At 54.8% G+C, this 21,332-nt stretch overlaps 2 protein-coding genes and 1 pseudogene across 2 annotated transcripts; 1 reads left to right on the top strand and 2 right to left on the bottom strand.

The window, feature by feature from the left end:
* Positions 1–277: 277 nt before the first annotated feature.
* Positions 278–1,322, top strand: LOC122492647 (annotated as a pseudogene).
* Positions 1,323–6,561: 5,239 nt separating this feature from the next.
* LOC122493426 (scavenger receptor cysteine-rich domain-containing protein SCART1-like) lies at positions 6,562–15,848 on the bottom strand. Its single transcript, XM_043597982.1, has 11 exons — positions 14,689–15,848; positions 13,477–13,799; positions 12,800–13,097; positions 12,366–12,683; positions 11,983–12,297; positions 8,793–9,107; positions 8,580–8,645; positions 8,190–8,504; positions 7,885–7,932; positions 7,252–7,389; positions 6,562–6,859 (listed from the first exon to the last, which is right to left on the bottom strand). The coding sequence occupies exons 1-11, from the start codon at positions 15,080–15,082 to the stop codon at positions 6,588–6,590; spliced, it is 2,802 nt and encodes a 933-aa protein (XP_043453917.1). The 5' UTR covers positions 15,083–15,848; the 3' UTR covers positions 6,562–6,587.
* Positions 15,302–19,945, bottom strand: LOC122492645 (scavenger receptor cysteine-rich domain-containing protein SCART1-like). Its single transcript, XM_043596128.1, has 3 exons — positions 18,979–19,945; positions 16,294–16,644; positions 15,302–15,306 (listed from the first exon to the last, which is right to left on the bottom strand). The coding sequence occupies exons 1-3, from the start codon at positions 19,043–19,045 to the stop codon at positions 15,302–15,304; spliced, it is 423 nt and encodes a 140-aa protein (XP_043452063.1). The 5' UTR covers positions 19,046–19,945.
* Positions 19,946–21,332: the final 1,387 nt, after the last annotated feature.

Below are 21,332 nucleotides of genomic sequence, written 5' to 3'. Positions count from 1 at the left end.
GCTGTACATCATGCTCCTGAACAGTTCTAGCAGGGACCGGGTGAGGTCAGACAATCACTGTGGGAGACCACTGCACCAGGCAGGGGTGTGGGTAGTCCTGAGCACAGGGGTGTGGGGGGCGGGGAGGTATTCCTGAGTGTAGGGCCATGGGGGGTGGGGAGGTAGTCCTGAGTGCAGGAGGTGGAAGGGTAAGTGCTCCTACCCGTTTCCCTGAGAGGAGCTTGTTAGCTGGTGATGCCTGAGTCTAATGAAATAAGAAATTCGGTAAATTCCGGGAGAGTCTGACATATGAAGCTATCTTGACCAGAAAGAGTCTGGACAGACCAAAGCCCATGAGTAATCGGATGCTGGTGACACAATTCCCACTGCAGGGCTTCTCAGAAGTGCCGCCGTTCCAGGCTCTCCTCTTCATTCTCTTCCTCTGCCTCTATGCCGTGGCACTCTGTGGCAACTCCCTCCTCGTGGTGGCCGTCACCCTCAGCTCCAGGCTCCACACCCCCATGTACTTTTTCCTGGCCAACCTGTCTGTGCTGGATCTTGTCTGCACATGCACCATGGTGCCCAAGGGATCCTGGTGGCGGAGAAGAGGAGCATCTCCTACTGGGGCTGCATGGCCCTGTGTGGTCATGGGCAGTGGCAGGGGAGGTGCTGCTCTTCATTGCCATGGCCTACGACCGCTACGTGGCCATCTGCCAGCCACTGCACTACGGCTCCATGATGAGCCCCAGGGTGTGTGCAGAGTGGGCTGGAGTTGTGTGGGCATCGGCATGTTTGACGCTGGGGTCAATGCCTGCCTGATGTCACGGCGGACCTTCCATGGGCCCAACATGATTGGCCACGTCTTCTGTGGGATCCCTCCTCTGCTGCTGCTCTCCTGCTCCTCCACATATGTGAACAACATCATGGCAATTATAGCTGACGTCTTCTTTGCCATGTTGAACTTCCTGCTCACCATGGTGTCCTACGGGTTCATCATGTCCACCATCCTGAGGGTTCAAACAGCCGAGGGGAAGCAGCGGGCCTTCTCCACCTGTTCCTCCCATCTCATTGCAGCCACCTTGTACTTCTTCACCATCATCTACACCTACCTGAGCCCTGGCTCCAGCCACTCCCCAGGGACGGGCAAGGTGGTGGCTGTGCTTTACTCCACTGTGAGCCCCACCTTGAACCCTCTCATCTACAGCCTGAGGAACAAGGATATCAAGGCAGCTCTCAGGAAGGTCTTGATGCACATGCCAAAAATCTGTAAATGGGCAGTTTCTAAAGTTCGTGTTCTTTGTTGCTCTCTGACCCCTGACTCTTATGTGTCCTACCTGTTATAAACACCCTCTTTCTATGTGAGATGCCATTGACACCTTCAAAACAGCTTTGTTGAGGAAATATTCCTCTGTGGATTCTCCACGGCATCCTAGTGAGTTGTGGCTTTCAGCTGCCTGTTACTGAAAGTTTGCAATTCCCGGAATATGACACACATTAACACACAACGGATGCATTGGTTCCTTCTGAGATCCCTGGGATTGCTCACCAACCCAGAGTCTCTGCCTATGTCTTATTGACCTTCAGGAGGTGGGAGCTGGCTCAGTTCCATTAAAAGTGCCCCTGTATAGCTGCCCAGAGTTCTGCTTAGGCCACGTGGGTCTCAGTCCTGAACCGCCGAGGATGTCTCTCCTACGATAGTTGCTTTTGTGTGCCAACCTGACTGAGCCGCAGCACACCAGACAGCTGGTCAAACATTATTTCTCAGTGTGTTTGTGAGGGTGTCTCTGGAAGAGATGAACATTTGAACAGGAAAACTGGATAAAGAAGACTGTCCTCCCCAGTGGGGATGGGCGTCATTCAGTCCAGTGAGGGCCAGAATGGAACAAAAAAGGGAAGGAAGAGTATACTTGTTTCTTTGGCTTTCAGACCCAGAATCGGACTTACATGTTGCCCCCCAACTTGCAGGCCTTCAGACTTGGACTGAATTAGTCCATCAGTTCTTCTAGGTCCCCAGTTTACAGATGGCTGATAGTGAGGACTTCCATAACTGCATGAGCCAATTCAATAATGAGCCTCCATATGTATGTATATGTGTATTGCACACTATATTGTATAATGCCGTTCATGTAATTACACATATATTATACTATGTTATACATATGTGTGTATGTGCATATTATATATGTGTGTGCATGTGTGTATAAATCATCATAAGCCCAGAAGTATGTATATCTCCCACTGGTTCTGTTTCTCCGGAGAACCCTAAGACATCCCCCTTCCCATCTAATGATGGCCCTGGAATCTCTGGTCCAAGGACAGGATAAGAACCTCATGACCCAAAGCAACATGCCTCCTTGAGTCTTGTGGACACATTATTCCTGCACGGAATGCTATTTGCCTGGTTAGCTCATGCTCTTTTCACATCCCAGCTGCATGTTAAATCCTAAGTGATTTCCCCCTAACCAGATTGAGTCAGCTCCCTCCACCGTCTGCCCTCCTCGTGCCTTCTTATTTCCCTTAGAGCTACTCATTCAGTTGATTACTTAATTAATATCTCTCATACTGGGTTTCATTAAGAGAGGGGCTATAGTTTGTGCTCACCATTGTATCCTCAGCAAGAAAACAGGACCTGGAACACAATAGGTGATAACTAAATGACACGTGATCCACAGGAGTGTCTTACTTTGCACATCTATTCAAGGTGAAGATGCACATATCTACTATACAACAATTTCACTCATGTGTGTACAACACAGGGTCACAGTTGTTTATTCCATCACTTTGTGCAGGAGCAAAAAAGTGGAAACTACCTAACCACCCGCCCATGGGAAGATAGATTAGCAAGCCATGGATTCATCACACATTGATTATCATCCCAAATCCATACATATTAATGTGGACACACATCACACGTGGACTGTCATGTTGGATGTGCCTTTTCCACAGGGACACACAGCCGAAGCATAATGTCAAGTAAGGAAAGCAAGTAGAAAGTGACGGCAGACAGGTGGCAAGCATTGACGTATTTGTAAAAATATTGAAATAATACATCGTATTGTTTACTAAAATAAATATATGCAAAAACATATGAAATGATGTTCAATCTTCAGAATAGCAGTCACATCTGGGGTGCAAGGAGGGAGAGAGATTAAATGGGAAACTTGAGCTGCTCTGTGATGTTTTCTTACACAGAGATATAAAGCAAATGTGGCAAGAAGTCAGCATCTTGTTACACGTATACATTTGAAATTTCACATGATTAAAAATAGTTTTAATTTTACTGTTAATTTTTACTACTAAAAAAGGAATCACTTGGAAAGCTCATTAAAACCTAATGAATCAGAGTCTGCATTTTAACAGGCTCCCTGGGTGATGCCTGTGTAAACCAAGGTGTGAGTACTCCTGATCCAGGGTAAAAGCACGACTTTCCTGTATTGTCATGGATCTGATACTCTCCCTCAACCCGGAGAAAGCTGAGGACCCCCTCAACTAAATTCCTCCATTTAGCAGATAATTTTTAATTTTCACTCAGCAGAAATACTCATATACTGTTTGTTTAAAGAGAAGTTGCCTGGGGCGCCTGGGTGGCGCAGTCGGTTAAGCGTTCGACTTCAGCCAGGTCACGATCTCGCGGTCCGTGAGTTCGAGCCCCGCATCAGGCTCTGGGCTGATGGCTCAGAGCCTGGAGCCTGTTTCCCATTCTGTGTCTCCCTCTCTCTCTGCCCCTCCCCCGTTCATGCTCTGTCTCTCTCTGTCCCAAAATAAATAAACGTTGAAAAAAAAATTTAAAAAAAAAAAAAAACAAAAAAACAAATAAAGAGAAGTTGCCAGTCTCATAATGTGAGGTTTCAGAGGTACCCTTCTCAGTAAGTGTAGGCAGCTCAGCTGGTTGGCAAGTGCATCGTGTCCCCCAGAACACCCCGTTTCCTCTCAATGGCCTGCAGGCCATGGGTCATCTCCCCACTGCAAGGCCCAGCCACAGGCAGCTCCCAGAGGCTCCATGAAGGTTATGTTTCACTGCTGTGGGAGGGTCACCACACGGCACATGAGTCCCTCTGTGACCAGAGCCTGATGTACCACTGGCAGCACGGTCACGCTGTGGGAAGGCTGTAGAGGACCACACACTGCTTCGGATGGTAACATAGTACTTGAGCTCTGAAGATAGTATTACAGGGAAAAGATTTCTTCCAAATTCTATCAAAATATAAATCACAGGAATGCTTCCAACCACCATCCAGCCATCTGCATTTCTATCATTCTCAGCTTGCCTGACTCCAAAAGATAATGAACCGGCTACAGAATGTTACACAGCACTGGCAGCTTGTGAGTCAGCAGGATCAAAACGGTTTCAACCGGCCCCTCCGGGCCACTTTAGTCACTTAGAATTCATCTCCCAATTTTCTTAATGTTTATTTTGAGAGAGCGAGCGAGCGAGAGAGCACAAGCAGGGGAGGGGCAGAGAGAGAGAGAGAGTGAATTCTAAGCAGAATCTATGCTGTCAGCACAGAGCCCAACATGGGGCTTGATCTCGGAGACTGTGAGATCATGACCTGAGCCATAACCGAGAGTCAGAGGCTTAACCGACCGAGCCACCCAGGCACCCCTAGCCAGGCATTTATTGATGGAAATTTGATTACTTCATTTTTGTTATAAAAATGCTACACTTGGTATTTTCATAAATATTTGAGCACTGGGTATTTATGCAGAACACAGTCTGGGAAGGGGGATGAATCTTGGAAGGGATATTTATGAACACTGACAAATTTTATTTGTTCACAAAATACAAACAATGTACACATGTATTAATTTCCCCTTCTCTTCACCAAAATTTTCAATCTGAAAGTGAAATTTGATTTCGTCATTGATGTAATCTGCACTCATTGTTCCTCCTCTGTGACATGTGTTTGCCCACCGTCATGATTCATAGAGACTTCACAAAGTCCGTGGAAGATGCAGAAGGGCTGTAGGTCAGATGCAAGGCCAACTTAGCTGCAGAATAAAGACTACTCTAGACAACCCCAGGGCACTTACGTGTAACCTTAAAAGCAGCAAACAGATCAGCAACCCATTAGTTTCCTGCCAGAAAAACTACAAAAACAGGCACAGCCCTCTGCACTGGGCAGGGACAGGGAGCACTCTGCACGGGGGAAGGGCAGGGAGCACTCCGCATTGGGGAAGGACGGGGAGCACTCCACACTGGGGAAGGACAGGGAGCACTCATTACTGGTGAAGGGACGGGGAGCACTCTGCACTGGGGAAGGGACAGGGAGCACTCCGCACTGGGTAAGGGATGGGGAGCAGTCCGCACTGGGGAAGGGCAGCACAGATGGAGGAGCCCTGCATCCTTCCTCTAAGTCCCAACCTACTCGGGCTGCTCAGCTGACATCCTTACTCTGCTCCCCATATATCTTCCAGGTCTCCTGTCCCATACTCAGACCCCCACACCACTGCCTGCCTGCTCATTTCTCTCCCTCCTGACCCCAGGGACGCCCTCCTGCTGCACATCTTCCCCTAACCCCCAGGCCCCAAGGATATCCAGTGTGAGCGGGGTGGGAGGGGAGGGCAGGGCAGGTATGGTCAGGGTGAGGTCACGGTGAATGTGGTCAGAAAGGATTGAGTGGGGAGGATTCGATCAGGAATGAAGATGTGAGGGTTAGCGTGGGGAGGGTATGGTCGGGGTGTGGTCGTGGCAGGTGTGGTCAGAGGAAGGTGTGAGGGTGGGGTGGGGTGTGGTCATGGAGGGAGGGTGTGGTCAGAGGAAGGTGTGAGGGTGGGGGTAGGGAGGGTGTGGTTGAAAAGGGCTGGGTCCTTCCTGGAGTACTGGGGACTCTGGCACAAGGGAACGCCGGAACACCACTGCAGATGTGAGGAGGGGTGGCAAGGAGTTGGTTCACTGGCTACCCCACCCCGGTGCGTGCAGAAGTGAGGAAGTCGGACACACTTGGCCCGCATCCGACCAGGGTGAAGCGGGGAGGAAACACAACCCGGGCTGTGGCGGGGCCTGAGGAATGCTTCTGAGATGAATTAATGGGTGAATGAGGAACTTCAAAGGGAGTTTAATGACATCTCTCTTAGAAATGAAGATAATGAAAGACCCCGGGGCCTGGGTTCTCTCCCCACTCTGGTCTCGCTGACGTCCCCTGGCCAGCACACTGTCATCAGGTCCTAGGGCACGCTGCATCTTCTGTCTCAGCAGGAGCTTGGGGGCCCAGGCTGCAAGGAACCCCACCTGTGTTGAAGGAGAGAGACGCACGTTGGGCCCTCTGGAAACCCCTCAGAGCCCCCACTGTCTCTGGGCCCTGCTGTGTCACTGCACCCTGAAGCCAGAACGTCAGACAAGAACAGGACGGCATGAGCCGGGGCCACCCTCCCACCCTTTCTGCTCAGGCCCCCTGCAGCCGACTGAGACAAGGTGCTAGAAGGACCCTGCGGGCAGCCACAAAAAGAAACCCAAATAAAACTCCAGGACCCTCCCTGGACTCCACGTCCACCCACGAGAAGATTCCAGTCTAAGGAGCAACTTTGAAGGGACAGCTGAATCCCCTAATTCCAAGCCTGGACACAGGAGTGAGGGTCACAGACTCATGGAGACGTTGCTCTCAGGGTCTTTAAATGTAGGTGCTGGCCAGAGCAGAGCCCTGGGCATAAGAGTACAGCAGGAACAGCAGCGCAGGCGCCAAGGCGCAGAGGTGCACACCGGCGGGGTTCAGGGGCGCGTCTTCCTCCTCAGGGCCCTGTTCTGGTTCCCCAGCGTCATCATACTCCTCCTCCAGGGCCAGGTTCAGGGACACTCTGGGCCCCTCATCTTTCTCCCCCATGGGAACAACTCCGATGTCCTCATAAACACCCTCCGAGGGCAGACTCCCCAACATTCTGGAACCTGCAAAGGGCATGCCACTGCTTCTAGGACAGGTGCTCTCACAGTCGGGGCCCACCCGCTGCTGGCCCCGTGGGGTGTCTCACGCGTGCCCACCCAGAGCCACATCCCAGACAGCCGGGGCAATTAGCCCTACTACGCAGACGACATGGGGAATCAGGATACCCCTGGGGCCCTGTCCTCACACCCAGGCACCCCTCAGAAGCGGAGCAGGGCCAAGGGTCCCCTGACCCAACTACTCCTGGTCCCATGAGTGTCACTGAGAAGTTGCCATGCAGCAGGGTTCCAGGTAGGACCTGGCAGAAAGGGCCTGTGATGGGCTGGGGTCTCCAAGTATGCCCCCAACCTCCCTCCCCCACAGTCCTGTGTCACCCGCCCTGGCCACACCCACCTACCCTGGCAGACTCTCCTTCCACGGAACCACTGCACCCCCAGGACCAGGGAGACGATGACCAGGAGGGTGCCCAGGACAAGGCAAAAGGTCATGGGCAGGTTCCCAGCCTTGAGGGCAGTTGGAGGGGTGAGGGGGGCACCTGTGAGGACAGTGAGAGGCGGGGTCTCCCCTGTGTGTCTGTGCTGCCTGGGGTATTGTGACCTTGGGCCTGGGCCACCTGAACCTTTCAGGGAGGGGGAGGGCACCCAAAGGAGATGGCCCTGGTGCTCCTCCCCCAGAGATGGCCCAGAGGTCACAGGGCTGAGGTCACAGGACCAGGGTCAGGAGGGAGGAGGGAGGCCACAGTGTTCCAGGGTCAAATGCCTCCAGTGGGTAAAAGAAAGACCCCGGAGAAGTGGCTGGGCCTGCTGTCCCTCCCCATGGTTCTCTGACCAGGCTAGCACAGGAGGACAGAGTGGGCGGTCCTGACCCTCCTGACCCTCCTGACCCTGGCCTGATCAGCCTAAAGAGTGGCTGGCTGCAGCCCTGGCACCCACCGGAGACGGCCCCTCTGTGCAGAGCCCACGGCAGGGCCCCTCTGGGTCGGGGCCAGACAAGAGGGCATGACCTGAGCCCTGTGGGAGAGCACACCTACCTGATGCCCATCCCAGTGCTGGTGGCCGAGCCGTGGTCCCCCTGTCACCTGCAGGAGAAATGGGAAGGACTCCCAGGAAGAGAGGCAGCCGCAGCCCTGGGCAGCCCAGACCCTCCACCCAGACCCTCAGGAAGTGTCCCAGCCCCACTCAGCCTGAGCCCAGCATGGCATGGGACAGCCGCAGAGGCAGCCAGAGGGACCCAGCACAGGGACGGCCTCAGGGCCATGTTCTGGGTGGGGAGACCCCCTCCCCAGCCCCAGGTAAACCCTCCCACCCACCTGTGCCCCCTCCCCTCCCCACTCACGGGAGCAGTGCACACCCGCGTCCTCCTTGTGCCCGCAGTCTCCGAGTCCCCACGGCTCTGCGGGGCAGTTCCACAGAGACGCCTCGCTGCCCCGGCACCCCACCTCGTCCAGCCACACGGGCCCTGAGCCTGGGCCAAAGGCGGCCCCGGCAAGGGCACCCACAGCTGGGCCACAGCCCAGCTGGCGGCATACCACCTCCGCGTCCGCCAGGTCCCAGGAATCGTCACACACGGTGCCCCAGGAGCCAGCGTGCCAGAGCTCCACGCGGCCCGAGCAGCTGTCCTTGCCTCCACGCACACGCAGCATGCCCTCCCCTGGAAGAGGGGGCTGTGGTCACTGCAGGGCAGGACCGAGGTGAAGAGTGCACAGGGAGGCGGACAGAAGGGTACCTGGGCAGCTGTGGGCAGATGAGCAGTTGGTCTCCCCGGAATCCTGCATCATTTTCTCTGACAATCCTATGGGATTAAACAGCGACCATCCCTCTGTAAACACCCTGAAAGCTTCAGAATGAAGTGTGTGGAGCCTGAGTGACCTCCAGGCCCTAAGTCATGGATCAATGGCAGCCTTGCAGGTGACTTGTCAGAAACCGCCAAGAGACCCACCTGCACAGGTGACCCAAGCCTCCTCTCCGTGGGCACAGGAGCGTGGGTGCCATGGTGCTGAGGGGCATTGCCACAGTGTGGAGTTTCTCAGCTTGCGACACTCGATGTTGTCCAGCCAGGAGGTGCCCAAGCCAGTGTGGACAGGCCTGTTCTCTAGCCAGCCCTGCTCCCCACAGCCCAGCTGCTTGCAGATGATGGACAAGGAGATGTCTTTCAGGGCATTACTGCACACGGCGCCCCACGTCCCATTGTAGAACACATCTAGCCACCCAGCACACTGGTGGGTGCCACCTCGCAGCCTCAGGGCCACTGACCCTGGAAGACAAAAGCAGTCGGGCCAGGAGAAATCTCCAAAGGATGACCCCAAAATGAGAGGGTCCCAGCACTAAGATCAATGCTGCTCAGGGGCATCGAACCCAGTGAGCCCCTAGCAAGAACCTTAAATCAGTCATGTGTCCCCGTGGCAACCTCCCACCCCAAGGATGCAGGTAGCGGTTAATCTCAGGTGATCAGATTTAACTGCCAGCTGTAACATCTTAGCAGGTGTCACCTGATTGTCCAGAAATCCACCCTTGGAAATCATTCAAAAAAGAATTATCTTTTGCACAAGATGATCAATTTAGCAGTGATTATAAAAAGTTTTTTTAAAAATCAGCAAAACTAAAAGGCAACTGACAGATGGGAGAAGATATTTGCAAATGACATATCAGATAAAGGGTTAGTATCCAAAATCTATAAAGAACTTATCAAACTCAACACCCAAAAAACAAGTAATCCAGTGAAGAAATGGGCAAAAGACATGAATAGACACTTCTCCAAAGAAGACATCCAGATGGCCAACTGACACATGAAAAAATGTTCAACATCACTCGTCATCAGGGAAATACAAATTAAAACCACAATGAGATACCACCTCACAGCTGTCATAATGACTAACATCTCAGGCAACAACACATGTTGGCGAAGATGCGGACCAAGAGGATCTCTTTTGCATTGTTGGTGGCAATGCAAGCTGTTGCAGCCACTCTGGAAAACAGTATGGAGGTTCCTCAAAAAACTAAAAATAGAACTACGCTACCACCCAGCAATTGCACTAACTAGGCATTTATCCACGGGATACAGGCGTGCTGTTTGAAGGGACACATGCACCCCCATGTTTATAGCAGTGCTATCAACAATAGCCAAAGTATGGAAAGAGCCCAAATGTCCATCGATGGATGAACAAATAAAGAAGATGTGGTTTAGGGGTGCCTGGGTGGCTCAGTCGGTTAAGCGTCCAACTTCAGCTCAGGTCATGATCTCACGGTTCATGGGTTCGAGCCCTGCGTCGGGCTCTGTGCTGACAGCTCAGAGACTGGAGCCTGTTTCAGATTCTGTGTCTCCCTCTCTCTCTGCCCCTCCCCTGTTCACACTCTGTCTCTGTCTCAAAAATAAATAAACATTTAAAAAAAGGTGTGGTATATATATACAATGGAGTATTCCTCGGCAATCAAAAAGAATGAAATCTTGCCATTTGCAACTACGTGGGTGGAACTGGAGGGTATTATGCTAAGTGAAATTAGAGAAAGACAAAAATCATATGACTTCACTCATATGAGGACTTTAAGAGACAAAACCGATGAACGTAAGGGAAGGGAAACAAAAATAATATAAAAACAGGGAGGGGGGCAAAACGTAAGAGACTCATAAATAGGGAGAACAAACTGAGGGTTTCTGGAGGGGTTGTGGGAGGGGGATGGGCTACGTGGGGGAGGGGCACTAAGGAATCTGCTCCGGAAACCATTGCGGCACTCTATGCTAACTAATTGGATGCAAATTTTAAAAATAAAAAATAAAAATAAAAGCAAAAAAAAAGTAGCGAGTGCAGAGCTCCATGTTTGGAGACAGTAGCAGCCCCGGCTGGCCAGGGTCCAAGCCCTAAGCAGAGTAATCTCCACAACAGTGTGACGGAGCAAGGAGACTATAATATCACCAATAATAAAGTATTTGATAGCCCTTTAAAATTATGTTTTGAATGTCTGATACGTCAAAAATACTTCCACAGGATAAATGGAGACAGTAAGATATGAATTGCATGTGACAGAGGCATAACCAATTAAAATTTAAATAACCTTTAAAAAACAAAAACACTTGAAGGAAGTACATCCATGACAGATTACCAACATGGCCACAAAGGTCTCCTGCCTGTACCCACAGCCCTAGAAAGGAGTCTGTGTCCCCACCCCCCTGACTCTGGGCTGCCCTGGGACTTCAGCCGACTGACCACATGGTGTAAGAGCGACCCTCGCTCCTTCCAGGCCTGGGCTTCCCATGCTCTCGATTTGGGAACACTGCTTCCATGTTGAATTGTGACAGAAACAGAGCGTCCCCCACCCCTGCCCGCAGCCAGTCCCCAGCAGCAGAGTCCTATCAGTCGGCAAGTGACCGGCAGCCTGAGGGAGCCCATGAGACAAGGCGGAGGAGAACTGCAGGCACAAAGGCCACTTGGAATGTACATCCGAGCACGTAGGACCGGTGTAGACGCTAAGCCAATCAGTGATGTGCACGGTACCTGGAAACTCTCCCAGAATTCATGAGAAAGAGCAGACTCCCCAAAAAATAATGAATAAAAAGGGGAAGAGGTAAAAGGATGAACCCAAGTGTTACTTTAAAAGAAACAGGACGATTGAAATGAATGCAATCATCTGAGACACAGTTGAGGGAACGGCTGAAATCACGGAGAAGAAACCACACCTGAATGCTCACCCCCGCCCTGGAGGGGAGCCTGAAGACGCCCCCGGAGGCTGCCCTGTACACACCCCTCCCGGGCTCCCCAGTGACCGCAGAACCCTGTCCCTCAAGAACGGTCACACCCAGACAAGACCAACGTAAGGAACCTCGGATATGCACAAGCTGAAAAGCAAAGACCCTCCAAACACCACCTTTCCTGCAGCTCACGGAAACACGGGCCAGGAGCTGGGGGGAGAACCCTCCCGCACAAATGTGAGACGAGCCTGTGAGCAGCGGGGAGAGACCCGGCTGTGCCCGGCCCGGCCCGCAGCAGCGTGGCAGCAAGAGGACGGTGCAGTACACGAATGGGTGGCCCCATTCGGGAAGGGGTCAGTGGGGTCTGCGGAAGGCCCGTGGAAGCCCACGGAAGGCCTGGGCGCACCCAGCCGCCCCGAGAAGACGCCCAACTACCCTCACCGACCTGAGCAGACGACGCCGGCGTCCTCCTTGTGCCCGCAGTCCCGCGGGCCCTGGCCCCCTGACGGGCACCGCCACAGCGCAGACTCGTGGCCCCTGCAGCCCAGCTCGGCCATCCAGATGCGCCCCGCCCCGGCACCGAAGGGCGCGGCGCCCAGGGCGCGGAGGGCGCGGCCGCAGCCCAGCTGCCGGCAGACCACCTGGGCGTCCCGCAGGTCCCAGCCGTCGTCACACACGGTGCCCCAGTCGCCCCCGTGCAGCACCTCCACGCGCCCCGCGCAGCGGTGGGGCCCCGCGGCCAGTCGCACCCGCCGGCTCCCTGCGGAGACACCGCGTCAGGGCGGCGGGCCCAGGGGCCGAGGGGCCGGCGGCCCGGGCCTCACTCACCCGAACACACGACGCCCGCGTCCCGCGAGGCCCCCGCGGGCACCAGCGGGGACGCGGACACGTTGCACTGGGTCAGGCGGGTCTCAGTGCCCAGACAGCGCGCGCGGCTCAGCCCCACGGGGAGCGCCCTGCGCCCGGGCGCCGGAGCGTCGTACGCCCGATCGGCCTGTCCGCACCCCAGCTGCCTGCACACCACGCGGGAGCCACGCAGGTCCCACGCGTCGTCCAGGACACGGCCCCACACCCCGTCCAGGGAGACCTCCACGCGGCCATCGCAGCGGCTCTGTCCGTCCCTCAGCCTCAGAGCGTGGGGGAGACCTGGGGAGACCGGCAGACGAGACAGGGTGTCGGGGGGGAGGGGCCCTGCGCCTGCAAAGGGGAGAGGACCACCCCTCCCCGCAGGACCCCTCCCACTCCCAGCCTCCAGCACCCACCTGAGCAGACGGCGGTGGCTGCGTTTCCCCGGGCACAGGCCCGGGCCCCCAGGGTGGTTACTGGGCAATTCCATAAGTAGGGCTCTGTCCCCACACAGTGAAACACATCAGGCCAGATGGGAGCGTCCCCGACCCCAAAGTGGCCTCCTGGGGGTGTGGCCACCGCGCTGCCACAGTTGAGCTGGTGGCAGAGGACGGTGGCATCCGCTAAGTCCCAGTGGGCAGCACAGAGGGGTGCCCAGGCCCCCTGCACCTGGAGCTCCACGCGTCCCTCACAGCTGCTGCTGCCGTTAACCAGCTGGAACTCTAAAGAGGGGGCTAGGGGTCAGCGCCTCCCTCACCCGCAGACCCAGCTTGGGGCAGTTTCTTCCGGTTGCACCCAGTGTGGTGACCACAGAGCCAGGCCCTTGCCTCACCAGCCCCCTACCCACCTCAGCCCCCCGCATCCAGATCATGCCTCTCTGCAGATGGGCCTACAGTCTGTGGTACAGCCTTAGCGGGGAACACAGTCCTCTCTTCCCTCCCCCCTCAACCCCCAGAAGCAACACTTCCTAGCCAAGGACACGCACACCCCCAACTGGCCAGAGGGGCTTTCACGAGCCTAGCTTAGAGCCCCCAGGCGGAGTCATTGAGGGAGGTTGGCAGGGAAGGGGGCAAGGCTGAGCCTCAGATCCCACCCTCCCAGCCTCACCTGAGCACCTGAGCCCGGCGTCCTGGTGGTGCCCACACTGGCGCCCAGGCCCCCGAGGGCAGTGGAACAGCAGAGACTCATTGCCTGCACAACGGAAGGCCTCTGTCCACACGAGCCCAGAGCCCTGGCCGAAGTGGGCGCCCCCAGGAGTGGACACAGCAGAACCACACTGCAGCTCCCGGCACACCACATGGGCCGTTGCCCGGTCCAGGTCAGCATCACAGACAGTGCCCCAGGTCAGGCCGCGCCTCACTTCCAGACGCCCAGCACAGGGGTGCTCACCGCCCTCCAACCGGGCTTCCATGTGTCCTGGGGGAGACACAAACTCTCAGTTAGGGATAAGTGTTCTCAGGTGAGCAGTTCAGCCACCTCCCTGGACCACAGGAGACTCTGGCTAGGGTAGACCATCCAGGACCAGGCAGTGGGTCTGCAAGTCCTGGGCAGAAACTGATAGCCAGAGACCCATACACCCTGCACCCAGAACAGAGAAGGGGTCCCTGGTCACTTCCCTGAGGTCAGAGGTCAGAGTCACCTCCTACAGGTGCCCACATGTGTGACATAGCCTCTGCCTGCCCAAGGCAGTGGCATCAAGGTCCTGTATAGTCTTGGAGGCCAGGTCAAGGCACCTCTCTGGCCACAGAACGGTGCCTTCTTAGGGGCACCAAGGAGGCTGGCCTGTCTGTCTCACGTTAGCCTGCCCTAATTCCCAGAACACAGCCAGAATCTGAGGGTCAATTTTCTTGCCCCTTTGAGACAGGACTGGGAGGGGGTGACCACCAGCCACCTTGACTCCTACTGGACACACAATAATCAGAGCACAGATGCTGCAGGATAGTCCGGACCCCACCCCCACCCCCACCCCCAGGCCCGGGTTTCTGAGCCAGCACACCTCTGCTGGGACGTAGGCACAGACCTGAGCCCACCACACACCCACCGGCGAACCATCCACCAGCACTTCCTGTGCCCTCTCCTCTAGGCCTCTGTCTGCAACAACCCTGAGCTAGAGAGCATCGGATCTTCCCAGCACAGTGCCTTCCTCCCTGCCTTCCCTCGCCTGCCCAGCCCGCTCTTAGTCCCTCTGGAACAGCAGGCTGCACAGGCATCAAGAGGGGGACACACTGTGAGATGTGAGGATAGAGCGTCCCCCAAGGGTCTGCACCGCCCCCCCCCAAGCCTGGCTGTGCCCGGCGGGCCTCACCTGAGCAGACCACCTCGGCATCGTGCTGGAAGTCACAGCCCCTGCGCAGGCGGTTGTTGAGTCTGCAGTTCCGGATGGTCGGCTCGGTGCCCCGGCACGTCATATACTTCCCAACGACGCCCGCATCCTGGCGGGGAGCCTGAAGTGCAGGCCCACACCCCAGCTCCCGGCAGAACACCGTGGCCTCCTCTTCATGGAGGCCACAGAGGCGATCCACCCCGTTCACATTCCTGATCTCGGGGAGTCCGGAGCAGGGGCTGCGGCCCTTTACCAGCCGGATCTCCCGAAAAGTGCCATCTGAGAAGTATAGGCCCACATTAAGCAAGGCGCGGACTCCGCGGGCCCCGTGGTCCCTTGGAACCCATGGCCTGCCCCAGCGACCAGACATTGCCATCTGGGCAAGCAGCCCCTACCTGGGCCTCCGCCCTGGGCCTGGGTTACAGCCTGAGACCAACCCTGCTCCTTCAAGAGGGTCATCGCTGGCTGAGAGGGCCCTTTCTGGGTGGGAGGTCACAGAGGACCCCTCGCTCAGAGGGATCTATGCCTCGTTTAACATTCTGCCGTCATTGTCTTGAAAATCTTGTTGTTGAACGAGGATCCCTGCATTTTCCCTTCATCCTGGGCCCATAAACCATGTCATGGGTCAGCTTTAGAGACAGAATGCTGTAAGGGGGCCTCAGGAGCTCCCTGTCACATAAGTGCCCAGAGACAGCAGAAGACCTTCACAACAGACCTCACAGGGAAAGCATTTGCCTCCTGGTCACTTTTGAAATCATGTTGAGATACCTAATGTCAAATACCTACAGTGGGGGGTGGGGGTGGGGCAGGGACAGGGGTGTCAGGCCCTCAGGCATCTAGAAGACAAGGTGTCTCTGACCTCCCCCCCCCCCCCGTTTTCTGCGTCTCCACGTTCCCGCATTGCTGTTTTACTTGTTCACTGTTTCTCCCGGGACAGTACAGGCTCCATGCAGCAGGACTTTTGTCTGGTTTATTCACAGCTGCATATGGCCAAGCACCTAGAATAGAGCCTTGCAAATAAGCATCTGTTGGGTGAAAGACGAAGGGCCCCTTACAGGAGTGACCGAGTCATGAGAGACTGGAACCATGACAGGTCAGCATGGTCCGGTGCCCTGGGAGGAGCCCCCCACCTCTGCCACAGAACCACCAGACCCTCTCTCCACCCCTCCCCCAGGCCCGCCCACCTCCTCCTCCTCCCCCTCCTCCCCCAGACCCGCACTCCTCCTCCCCCTGCACCAGACCCTCTCTCTGCCCCTTCCCCAGGCCTACCCACCTCCTCCTCCTCCCCCCAGGCCCACCCATCTCCTCCTCCTCCCCCTCCTCCCCCAGACTCGCGCTCCTCCTCCCCCTGCACCAGACCCTCTCTCCACCCCTCCCCCAGGCCCGCCCACCTCCTCCTCCTCCCCCTCCCCCCCAGACCTGTGCTCCTCCTCCCCCTGCATTAGACCCTCTCTCTGCCCCTCCCAAAGGGCCGCCCACCTCCTCCTTCTCCCCTTCTTCCCCCAGATCCGGCTCCTCCTCCCCCTGCACTAGACCCTCTCTCCTCCTCTCCACCAAGCCCTCCTCCCCCTCCTCCCCCAGACTCACCCTCCTCCTCTTCCCCCTCCTGTTCAGACTTACTCGCACACAGAGCGACCACCACCCACTCATGGGGACACTCGGTCTGTGTCCAGGCCCCGAGGCTGCACTCCCAGAGGGAGGGCTCATCACCCCTGCAGGACACGTTGTGGAGCCAGGGCCGCACCATCTCCCCGGGCAGTGGGACGTACTTGGGGGCTCCCACAGCATGTCCACAGCCCAGCTGCCTGCAGACCACGGATGCCTCTGCCAACGTCCACTCCTGGTTGCACACGTGTCCCCACTGCCCATCGTGTAGGACTAGCACGACTCCGTCGCAGGGACTGTGTCTGTACGCCAGCCTCAGGTCTCTTGGTCCACCTACGGAAGAACAGGCCAGCCTCAGAGGGGCCCGGAACCAGTTCGCAGGGTGAAGGGTGAGCCAGCACCCGCTGGGAGGTAGGAAGACTCTACCTACGTTTGCCTGGGGCCACTTCCAAGGCCTTGCTGCGAGGCCTCAGCACAAAGTCAGGTCCCCCTACCCCCACCTCCAATACTCACAGTCCAGAAAGGTGATGGGGTGGAGTCACATGGAAACCCTCCCACTGCCCCCACGCAGCCCTGCATCCTCACCTCCACAGACCCCCTTCCCTCCCGCCAGGACCACGGCCTCTGCTCCCCTCCCAAGCCCTCTGAGGCCCCCACGATGTGGGTGACCCTCACCCTCTTGGCAAGGAAGTGCCCTTGTGTTCCGCTGCCTGGAAGCGGGGTGGCTCTGCCAGGCCACCCTTCCCCACCCCCAGTCGTTTCTCCAGTGCAGTAGAGGCACCGGGGCCCCTGACTCTCTGTTTCCTGCCTCACCGGCCGGCCACCTGCCCTTCCAGTTACAATCTCTAGGCCGGCCTCCTCAGGTCTCAGGGTCTCAGCAGCTCCCTGGACCTGAACTTGGACCAATAGGACCTCCCCACCAGGGCCACGGATGCACTTCCTCAACCATGCCCCTTCTAGGCCCTGCGCCCTGGTTCTCTCTGCACAGCCTCTCCCCATCACAGCCCCTTGGTCCTCACAATCCCATCCACAGCTGGTGCAGAAGAAACACAACAGCAGCCATGAAGAAGTCTTGCACACAGTCCCAGCCTGGGCCACCCCAGACCACCTCCAGTGCCCACCCTGAACTCATGTGAGGAGGGGACAGAGGGCAGACTCCCACATATAGGTCCAGAGAAAGGCATGCCCCTCTCACTGCCCCTCTCACCACCCCCTGATGGTCGTCATTCACCGCTGGCATCCTCCCCCACAGCTTCCTCACACCCTGCCGGCCTGTTCTTCTGCAGACATAAACGTGCACACATATCTGCATCTTTAACACAAAACGGGATCCCCTCCAGCGTTCCCACACCGCTCCCACCAGACAGCATCACTGCCCACAGATTCCTGCCACCAGCACCCGGGAAGCCCCTACTGTCCAGCCCTGAGGTCACCCCCTTGCTGGACCTTGGATCGGCCTGCCCAACAGAGTGTTCTTCCATCAGCTTCCAGAGCACTGGACACCGACTGCTACCCTCTCCTGTCTCTCTGCCCAACTCACATGCGTGCACATACACACACATGCACACTCTCACACTCTCTGACACTATCACACACGCATGCACGCACTCACACACTCTCTGACACTATCACTATCACACACATGCACACTCCCTCACACTCTGACACTATCACACACGCATGCACACTCCCTCACACTCTGACACTATTACACATGCATACACGCTCTCACACACTCTCTGACACTATCACTATCACACACATGCACACTCTCACACACTCTGATACTATCACACACGCATGCATGCACTCACACATGTGCATGCTCTCATATACTCTCTGACACACTATCACACATATGCATGCATGCACTCACTCTGACACTCACACACACATGCATGCTATCACACACTCTCTGATACTATCGCTATCACACACATGCACGCTCTCACACACTCCCTACCACACACACACACACACACACACACAAACACACACACACATGCTCTCACACCCTCTCTGACACATACTATCACACACTCACCCAGAGGCTCTGTGTTACTGTATGCAGTACCCCCAGGGGTCATTCTGTCACGTCCAGCCTCTCTGTGCTGTTCCACCTGACAGAACCCCTCTCTACAGGCTCCTGCCCATGATTCTGCCTCTTGTCTTCTAGACCCGGCAGCCCTCACACCCCTGGGCCCCCTCCCCAGGTTGTTGCCACTCCTTGGAACAGTGAGTGAGCTGGGGATAACCCTCAATGCCAGGTGCAGCCAGCTTTCACACTCCCCCACCAGCACCCCAGCCCCAGGGACAGGAGTGGAGCAGCCCCTCTGCTGGACCTATCAGTACCTCATGTCCATCGGGGTCACTGGGACCAGACGCTAGCCATGCCCCCTCATTCCATCCAGGCTCTGACCCAGCTCCGCACCCTGGGTTCACCCTGGAGTTAGGCTCAGTCAGTGTTGGAACAAGAGTCTCTGGGGGTACACACTTTGGAGCCCACATGCCCTCCTGCCCTCCTGTGGAGGACCCATCCACGTCCAGGCTGAGCAAGAGCCAGAAAGACATCTGGTCACAGCAGGAGATCCCCATACCCCAGGGTCTCAGCTTCTACAGAACCACCACCTCCAGAAGCCTCCATAGATGAAGGAAAGAGAAACTTACCAACAGGGACTGCACTGAGAGTGAGGAGAAGGGTCCCCAGTCCCAAGGCCCAGAGAGCTGCCTTCATGGCACTGTGACCCCCCAGGGCTCAACTAGTTCCTGCTGTTCAACTAGGACAAGAGCAGAGATTTCAGTCCAGAGTGAAATATGCAGAAATAGGAGTCACCAATGGCCTCCAGGAACCAGTGGAGACAGCAAGGGCCTTTCCAGAGCATATCAGGAGCCTCAGAAGCCCTGAGCACATAGGCAAGGGCCCCAGGCTGTGGGTTTCCTCTCACACTGATAACTGCTGACAGACCAGGTTCACTCAGACCCAAAGTCAAGCAGGTAGTCCAATCTGCCCACAACTGCAGCCGCAAAGCTCTGTGTGCCTCTGTCTTCCACCCAAGCCCAGTGGCTCTGGCTCCCCACCACAGATAGTAACACAGTGACAACCAACTTCTGGGGACCAGCAAGGACTGAGTGGGAGCCCCACAGCACCAGGAGAATGAGACAGGCCAGGATAGCCTCACAAAGCCCCTAAAAACTGAACTGTCATTGGAACCAAAGCCACAAAAGGCCAGAACCTACACCCTGAGCCCAAACAGGTGGCTACCTGCCAACCTGGAAAAGTCTCCTAACATCACAACCAAAATTGTCCAAAACACAAGTGAAAATCACTCATCATTTGAAAACATCACATTCAGTGAAAGTTGTCAGACACAAACACCACCTGTATGACTCCAGTGATATGAAACGTCCTGACGAGGCAAATCCACAGACAGAGACAGTGGCTGGGTGGCTGCCAGGGACTGGAAGGAGGAGAAAATGTTGATATATATATGGGGTTTCCTTGGGGGAGATGAAGATGCTCTGAAATCAACTAGTGGTGATTGCTGCATAATTCTGAGTATGCTAGAAACTACTGGATTATACACTTTTTTCTAAAATTTTGTAATGTTTATTTATTTTTGAGAGAGAGAGAGAGAATGACAGAGTAAAGGGTAGGGGCAGAGAGAGAGGGAGACACAGAATCTGAAGCAGGCTCCAGGCTCCAAGCTGTCAACACAGAGCCTGACGCAGGGCTCGAACTCACGAACCACGAGATCATGACCTGAGCCAAAGTTGAACTCTCAACTGACTTAGCCACCCAGGCGCCCCTAAAGTTGTTACTTTTTAAAGAACCAAGTGGAGATTATAGAACTGATAATACAGTAGCTGAAGTTGCTTTAAAAAATCACCAAATGATCCCAAGAGTAGAATGGAAATGACAGAGGACAGCATCAGTCAACCTGAAGACAAATAGAATTTACCTAATGTAAACAAAAGAGAGAAAACAGACAACAATAATATAGCCTCAGAGACCTCTGGGACAATAACAAAAGATCCATTATTTCTATCAATGGAGATCTGAGAAGTAGGGGAGAGAGGAAAGAATATGAAGAAACAATGGCTGAAAACTTCCCAACACATAAACTTACAGATTCAGGAAGCTGACTAAACTCCAAACAGGATAAATCCAAAGAAATTCACACCAAAACACATCATAATTAACATTTTGAAAACTAAAGATTAAAACAATCCTAAAACCAGCCAAAGAAATATGATACATCATCTACAGAGAAAAACCAATTAGAATGACAGCAAATTTCTCCTCTGAAATGGAGACCAGTAGGGAGTGGACCAGTTTTTAAGTGCTGAAACAGAGGATGTGTCAAGCCTGAATTCTACGTGTGTGAAACTATCCTGCAGAAATTAAGGGGAAGTAAAGGCATGCTCAAGTGAAGGAAAAACTAAAAGAACTTCTTGCTAGCAGACATATTATTACATGATAGTTAAATAAAACTCTCCAAACAGAAAGAAAATGATAACAAAAAGATGGGGCTTTCAGAAAGGAAGAAGAACAATGAAATGGATAAAAGTAGAAGTGACTATAATAGACTGTCCTTCACTTTGTGAGTTTCTTCAATCACATTTTACGTTATGACACTACCAGAAGTAGTGCTCAGGGAATACAGAGGAAATACTTAGCACAATTATGTCTTTATTTTTTTTTATTTTTTTTATATATATATGAAATTTATTGACAAATTGGTTTCCATACAACACCCAGTGCTCATCCCAAAAGGTGCCCTCCTCAATACCCATCACCCACCCTCTCCTCCCTCCCACCCCCCATCAACCCTCAGTTTGTTCTCAGTTTTTAACAGTCTCTTATGCTTTGGCTCTCTCCCACTCTAACCTCTTTTTTTTTTCTTCCCCTCCCCCATGGGTTCCTGTTAAGTTTCTCAGGATCCACATAACAGTGAAAACATATGGTATCTGTCTTTCTCTGTATGGCTTATTTCACTTAGCATCACACTCTCCAGTTCCAT

The sequence above is a fragment of the Prionailurus bengalensis genome, chromosome D2, assembly GCF_016509475.1.
Source record: "Prionailurus bengalensis isolate Pbe53 chromosome D2, Fcat_Pben_1.1_paternal_pri, whole genome shotgun sequence".
NCBI classification, from domain to species: Eukaryota; Metazoa; Chordata; class Mammalia; order Carnivora; family Felidae; genus Prionailurus; species Prionailurus bengalensis.
The sequence above is the reverse complement of the archived record's forward strand: the minus strand, read 5'-3'. Positions and strand labels throughout refer to the sequence as shown.